The sequence below is a fragment of the Glycine soja genome, chromosome 5 (genome assembly GCF_004193775.1).
Source record: "Glycine soja cultivar W05 chromosome 5, ASM419377v2, whole genome shotgun sequence".
Taxonomy (NCBI): Eukaryota; Viridiplantae; Streptophyta; class Magnoliopsida; order Fabales; family Fabaceae; genus Glycine; species Glycine soja.
The window spans coordinates 6,316,527-6,324,626 of NC_041006.1; the positions used below are offsets into that span (position 1 = coordinate 6,316,527).

The 8,100-nt window shown below is 28.2% G+C and overlaps 1 protein-coding gene across 1 annotated transcript; it reads left to right on the plus strand.

Annotated features, from left to right (window-relative positions):
• The first annotated feature begins 2,496 nt into the window (after positions 1 to 2,496).
• Positions 2,497 to 5,510, plus strand: LOC114412213 (bax inhibitor 1-like). Its single transcript, XM_028376027.1, has 6 exons — positions 2,497 to 2,797; positions 2,935 to 3,078; positions 3,161 to 3,252; positions 4,630 to 4,816; positions 4,952 to 5,107; positions 5,195 to 5,510. Exons 1-6 carry the CDS (start codon positions 2,684 to 2,686, stop codon positions 5,243 to 5,245), a joined length of 744 nt encoding a protein of 247 aa, XP_028231828.1. The 5' UTR covers positions 2,497 to 2,683; the 3' UTR covers positions 5,246 to 5,510.
• The last annotated feature ends 2,590 nt before the right edge of the window (positions 5,511 to 8,100 follow it).

The following is an 8,100-nucleotide window of genomic DNA, read 5'->3' on the forward strand; positions in this document are numbered from 1 at the left end:
AAGGCATATTATTAACATTTTTTAGAAAAAATTAGTGTTGCTTCTTAAGTGCTGGTATTGTTCTTCTAAAAAAAGTGCTTGTATTTTTTTCCCATCAAAATTAAAGTTTTACCATTACAATTTGTTATTAAAGATCGATATTAAATGTTGGCAAGAGTTATTAAGATAATATTTTAATTTTAACTAAAAAATAGTGCTATAAATATTTAAAAACAACACCTAAATACTCTATGAGTGTGGATTAGTTGACAACCATGCATGAGATTGCATGGAGGAATTTGAGTTTAATTTCATTAAATACAACGGAGACAATAAACTTTGTGTGAGAATGATAAAAAAATATTTTGTGATTAAATTTTGGTGTGAGGATTAGTGTTATAGCTAACCTATTAAATAACCTAAATGTTAAAAGCTTGTGAGAATATTTTAAGGCTTAATTAGTAAAAAAAATTAAAAAATTTAACTATGATAGTTAAAAAATATAAATTTCCCAACTCTACTATACTTTTTTTAATAATAAAAAAGAACACGGTTTTTTTAGATTGTAGTATGAGTCAATATCCTCCTAGTTTTAACCGAAGAGAACGTCAATAACAAAACTAATCAAGGAAACTGCATGTTGAAAATAAGTTGCATAGAAATCTTCAAATTAAAAAATTGGGGACATATAGGCCTTGTGGAAAAAGGTAACGTACGAGTAAATTCCTCTTGCTGAAAATTTACAAAAATGCCCGTCCATATTATTTTATGCTAGTAAATTTATCATTTATTGTGCATGTGTGCATAAAAAGATATAAAAGATATTATAATTAAAAAATAGTGAAATTATTAGTTAAGAATTTTTAAAATAATCCGGATTTAAAGTTTTGAAAATGTACTAATTTAATATGATGTGTTCAAAGTAATAATTAAAAATCAAAATCAAATTTAAATTTGAACTATATAAATCTAAGTAATAATATTTAAGGGAAATGAAAAATAAAAAAACAAATATAATTAGATACTTAATGCAAGAAAATTTATGTGACTCAATGAGAAAGAAAAAGCTTCTAATATACATCACGGTTATAATAATAAGTAGTGATTGAAATAAATTATAAGTATTTTATAAGAGTAGGAGATAGTTTTTCTTATATTTGTCTTTCTAATTTAAATTTTATGTGTTATACTGAACACAAGTGGAGATTCCTCTTATAATGATAAGTATTTATTTATACTCTATACAATAAACAGATACCAAGAATTTAATCAAATTTAATTAGATTTAGGTATAGAATAAAATAATAAAACAATCATATGGCTGATTTTTTACCGTACTAAAAGTTTTTTTTATAATTATTAACTCTTCAGATAATTGCCAAAAGTTCAAGAGCTGAAGTCTGAAGTCTCCATCCATATACTTATGAACGAAGCAACATGCAAACCTGACCGAAAAGAAAGTCAAACTCAAACACCAACAAAAAAATGCAAAACTTACATAGGATGAACTCAAGTACAGGCGGATCCAAGATAAATTATAAAAAAATAAAATTAGTGAGTTTAACTATATAAATATATATAAAATAAAATACAAAAATATAAAATTTTATTTATAATTTTTAATTTTAAAAAAATTATTAGTGAATTAAAAAAATAAGGAAATATAAATGCACACCCTTACCATAGTATAGGTCCGCGCCACAAGGCAACATCCACTACATTTATTAAAATTACCTCCTATCCTATCCCATAGAATCATGAGAGAACTATAGAAAAAAAAGAGATAATGAGAAAACTTATTTAAATAATATTAAATTATTAAATTACAATTGACCTTTCATTTGATTTAAGTAATTTATAGTATTATATGAATAATTATCATTGTGTAATTCGTTATAGAAAATTCAATTTATGTCGATAGTCGATTCTATTTAAGTAATTTATTTTATAATATAATATAACAATTGTTAAATTTATTGTATAAATTAAATCTATATTCTTCTTTAAACAAAAATCAATCTCATGCTTTTTACCAAATAATTATTTTATTAATAACTAATAAGAGAAGGCTCAATTTTTTATTTTTTATGCCTGGCTAAATTTATGTTTTTTTAGAAGGGCTCAACTTATGTTAGTGTAACCTACATCCATTTTTATTTTATTAATAATTTTTTTATAAAATATGGTTTTATCAATTAATTATTAAATGTCTTAAACATTTTTTCCTACAATTTAAATTTTTTTATTTTTATTATTGTATTATCTTTTAATCCTTACAAAATATATTTATTTTATTTTTCATCCTAAAATATTTTAGATAATATGTTTTCACTATTTAAAATAATTTTTTATTATTTAAAAAATCATCTAAAATATTTTAAAAACAAAAAATAAAATAAATAGATTTTACAAGAAATAACATGAAGAAAAAAATTACAAAAATAAAAATAAAAAATCATTAAATTAAATGAACCATAAGACATTTAAGCCTAATGCGTTTGATGAGATAAGCGAGGACGCGCCCGAACGAGTTGTGTGGTTGTTTCTGGATAAAACTAGAAATTTGGCAGAAACGAACCCTAACAAAAAAAAAAAAAAAACGCGCACTCTATATAAGTGCATTTTTTCCCTTTCTCTTTCATCAAATTGTGCTTGTGATTGTCTTTGTATCACGAAAACTATACGATTCGATTCCTTGTTTTCAATGGACACCTTCTTCAATTCTCAATCTTCTTCTTCTTCGAGAAGCCGCTGGAGTTACGATACTCTCAAGAATTTCCGTGAGATCTCTCCGCTGGTTCAGAATCACATCAAACGGGTAATTATTAATCAAGTCTCATCTCAAATTGAAAAAAAAAAAAAAGATTCTGGTTATGCCAATGATTAATTTGATTCATTTTGTAGTGTCTTTGGATATGTATTAGGAATCGTGATTGATTGATTGGTTAATTGCAGGTTTATTTTACGTTATGTTGCGCTGTGGTGGCTGCTGCTGTTGGAGCTTTTCTTCATGTTCTGTGGAACATTGGGGGTTTTCTCACCACGTTGGCTTCCATTGGAAGCATGGTTTGGTTGCTATCTACACCCCCTGTTGAAGAGGTATGAGTATGATTTGCTTTCGGCACTGAGAGCCTTATTTTTTGTTGTTGTTGTTCTCACTCTATTGTTTTGTGTTTTGCAGCAAAAGAGGTTGTCTCTGTTGATGGCTTCGGCCTTGTTTCAGGGCGCTTCCATTGGACCTCTGATTGATTTGGCTATTGCCATTGATCCTAGGTATGCGTCTGTTGTTTGTGTTTCTTAATTGTTGTTATGTCTTTTGATCGTTTGGCTGTGAGTCTTGAGCTTATTTTGATCTAATGACTGAAGTATGATTTTAATTTATATTATGTATTATGCATTTCTCACGAGTTGTGTTATTTTTGTTCATAATTATTATCACGTCAAACTCCCTACACCTTCCTTATTGAGAGCGAGAGAGAGTTTTTAAGTGTGTTTCTCTGAATTTTTCTCGTCTCAATTAGGAACATGTTGGGGTTTGGTGTATTGGACCAATAGAGCTCATTTCCAATGGATAGCAAGTTTTTTTTTTTTTCCCTGGTTGATCTGCTTTAAATTATATTTATGCAATCATAGTACTACCTCCCTCCCGTATCTTTTGATTTTTAAGATTATTGCACATAGATTAAGAAATATTTAATGGAACTAAAAATTGTTATATTTGGACTAAAATGTCCTCATTTAATACTTTGATATTTGATACTTGCACCACTAGTAGTGGATATTAATAAGGATATATTTGAGAAAATGCACTAATTATACTTTGAAATTCTAAAACATCAAATGTTTTGGGAAAATAATAAAAAGCTAAAATATCAAAAGACATGGGAAGGAGGTAGTAATTTACAGGTGTGTTGCCTTTAACATTGTTGATCCATATCTCTGTATAATAATCTGCTTTAAAATTTACTAATTGGAGTCTGCTGGAGTTGGTGATGTGATTGGTATATTATCATTGCCATTTAAGGATTCATTTATGCAAAACATGTTTCCTTATACAACGAAGTATTCTTCTTACCGACTGTGCTTTAGATGAGTGCTAAAAATACAATTTCTAATGCTATCTTTCTAAGAACTTCTCTTATTGGTGAAAGTTTATGTGGGGGCCAACTAGTTTTGGAACGAGACCAACCAATTGGAGTGCTTGTTTGGTTTTGTGTCCAACCATATAGAATCCATGCCAAACAAGCTACTAGTAGCGTCTGCATTGTTTACTCAATTTGATGTGAATTGCTGCTGGCTTTGCGTGTGTCGATAAGGTGTGGCCAATCACACTGGGAAAATAGGATCCACACGAATTTTACCTGATAAGAGTGTGTTAAGCATTTCTGTGCTTTACGTTATACTAAGAAAAATAAATTAATAGGCATGCAGACCTACTATTAAATACAGCAGCCATATATGCCAACCCCACCCCACCCTTGTCTTCTGCAAAAAACTGGACTAAATCAGAAAGTTAACCATAGACATTAAGCTGTATATGCCAAGTTCTAACATTGAACTCTTAAGTTTGCTTTGTGATAAATGGCCAGTTGCTTCTGTGACTAGTGTTGAGTTTTGAATGATGTTTTGACATTTTTCTTCATCCTGCAGCCTTATTGTTAGTGCATTTGTGGCAACTTCTTTGGCTTTTGCTTGCTTCTCTGCGGCAGCTTTAGTTGCAAGGCGTAGGGAGTACCTCTACCTTGGTGGTTTGCTTTCTTCTGGGCTGTCCATTCTTATGTGGTTGCACTTTGCTTCCTCTCTCTTTGGGGGCTCAATTGCACTCTTCAAGTTTGAGGTAACTAGCAATGTTGTTCTATTCTTTTAGTGAGACTGATAAGCTAGAAAAATATCCTTCTATTATGGTACATATATTTGTCATGTTATATACTATAACATATCTTCCGGGGGTACTTATTTGCAATTCTTGCAGCTGTACTTTGGGCTTTTGGTGTTTGTGGGCTACGTTATAGTAGACACTCAAGAAATTATTGAAAGGGCTCACTTTGGTGACCTGGATTATGTGAAGCATGCATTGACATTGTTCACTGATTTGGCTGCAATCTTTGTGCGAATTCTTATTATAATGGTGAGTTGGACCAGTTCTTATTGGTGTTCTTTCTTTTTTGTTTCCTCCCGTTGAATTGGTATTCACAAGGTTCTTATCCTTTCACAGTTGAAGAATTCATCTGAGAGAAATGAGAAGAAGAAGAAAAGGAGAGATTAGTAGGCTGACCGACCGACTCGAGCTCAGGCTTCTCTACAGTAATTTAGTTTGTGGAGAATACATAATTAGCTGTTTAGATGATGTTGGTCCCTTGTGTAGTTAGTTAGCTATGTGTTTGCTGTAATGGTAAATGTCAGGATTTCTTTTAAACATCTTCATATGTATTTGCCAATATCATAATGTGTCGTATAACATCATACCTTGGTTTAAGCAGCATGTTGACGAAACCTTCACTAAATTTTATTTTTGGGTTTAGTTTATTTTATACATTAAGTGGACAATGCAGCCGACATATATTTTGAATCAATAGGATAGCCCTTTCAGGATGTGCTATTCTAATAGACTTGCTTTTAACAAAAAAAAAAAGTTGTTGAAGGCAGTTTTTAGGAGAAATATTATTAACTTATTTTTATGATATTTTAAGTAGTTTCTTTTTTATAAAAGTATTTTTTTAAGAATTTAACTGTCGAGTAAAATTTAATATTTTTATGATCTATAGTATTACTGGTACCTGTAAAAGATTTTTAGGTAACCATTTTATTAGTGTAAATAAATATTATTGATAACTGTAACTTATTGCTTTTTAACTATTTTGTCATTCATAAGATTTAAATTTAAATTTGAAACTTGGTTAAGGCAATTAAGTTTAATTTTTTTGGACTGATAACTTATTGGTAATTTTTTAAAATCAGTATTGCTTAGAATACGCTACATTTTTATTAGAACCCTTTTTGATTTCTACGTGAATCCAATAACCATTATCACCTGCTCCTCATGTTCTTTGGAAAATCCCTTTGTTCAAAGTTTCTTTTTCCTCTGTCTTTGTGGACTGACGCATCATATAACTGTTCTTTTGAATTCAAACTCCAATAAAGAAGACACAATTTAACCTAATGAGGTTGGGAGAGGTAGGTAGGGGGACTCAATTTTTGGATCCACTAGTAGCAAGACTAGGTGGGAACTTTGTCCCTTTTAGTAGCACCTTGTTTGGAAGGCTTTAATTCAAAGTTGGATATAATATATAAATCTTGTCTGTGCAAACTTTCCGAAAATGAGTTATCTAGTCGAAAATTTGATTTGTCTTTTCCTTTGATATGGGTACATGGATTTGATGTGAGAAAAATCAAATCAAGGAGGATGCGGCAAGCCACATGGAGAGCTTTGAATGGTTATAATTTAGTATATAACGTGGAAAGCCCCAATAGAACTACTTTTATTAAATCCCAAGAAGAAAGTAATTGTGAGTAAAATGTTGAAATAGAATAAACTAAAGGGTTAAAAAAAATTAAGGACTAAAATATCTTTATTTAGATCAAGTTATACTCACATTTCTATTTATTTTTCAAATTATAACATAATATTACTTTTTTTTTTATTCTTACACTAATCTCTATTTATCTTTGAAAATTTTGTACTTACATTCCCTTATATCTTACACTAACACTCCTTCAATATTCAAAAATATTACATCAACACCTCCTTAATTTATATATTACATTAACTCCCCCATACAAGATAAAAAGAATAGGAGATATGTTTGTGTAATTTCACAAACTTTAAGAGTGTTTGATTCAATTTACTCTTTTGTTTATATTTTATGTAGTTTTATAGTTATAATATTTTATGTAATAATATATGATTGGAATGAATTTACATTTTTAAAACAGATAGTAAAACGTACATAACTGAGAAATTTTAGGATGGTCACGAACTTAATATATGTCCTTACACAACTAATGAAAATTTAATTTTACAAGGGGCCTAACCCCTTTTGTCACAAAAGAATGGAAAATTTACAATTGGTAAAAGAAAAAATATTCATCATTTATTAAATTAAATTTGATTTATTCCAATAAGGATATGACATAATTAGTTTCCTTTAATAAAGATTTAATTTTAAGAATATATGGTAAATATTTATAGAATGAAAATTTTCATTTTCTCTTATTATCTTTTAGGTTTATTTTCAATTTTAATTAAAATATTGACATATAAAATGAATTTCCAAGATATTATTAAAAAATTATTTTAATATTTTATTGATATAAAAAATATTATTAAATCAATAATAATATCTTATTTCAGTAACTAAAATATATTAAAAAATCAAAACAATAAAATAAAAATTATTTAATATGGACTGGCTAAGTTATAATTAAGAAAAATAATATCAAAAAGTATAAGTTATTGTTTATTTAGTCTTATAGTATTATATTATTTATTTACTAGTAGTAGATATACATGAATTTTTAGTTCTCCACACATTGTCAAAAAAAAAAAAAAAACAGTTCTCCACATATTTAACTTATATATAACGTAGAACTTTCATATATATAGAAACCTATTTATTGGCTTAGTGGTCTTGTGTTTGGTGTTTCAGCATGGAATAATTAGTTCAATTCTCACATTTAATAATTCTTAAAAAATTGAAACTCCATTTTTTAGCGTCACCTAAAGCCGTAAAAAATTTGATGATAAATTATGTATTCCCTTTATACTCAAATATACAAATAAAAAATAAAAAGTTAGACTAGGGACCACATAATTCTTCTCCTTTTGTTTTTCTATATTTGGCGTCTCTCTACTATCTTTATATATTTTGTCTTTTATTTACATTATTTTAATAATAATTTTAACACATTCAAAATTATTAAATAACATGTGCCACAATTTTTATTTAAATAATTTTATTCATGTAAAGACAAAGCTCTTATAAATTACTAGTTAATAATTCTGGAATTGTGGTTGGGACTTGCAAAGCATTGGGGGTAGTATTTTTTTTTTTTTTAAAAAAAAGGAAACTACAAAGAAAATATAGGAGGCGTAATTAGTAAAAAAGGAGGGTTGCCAATAAT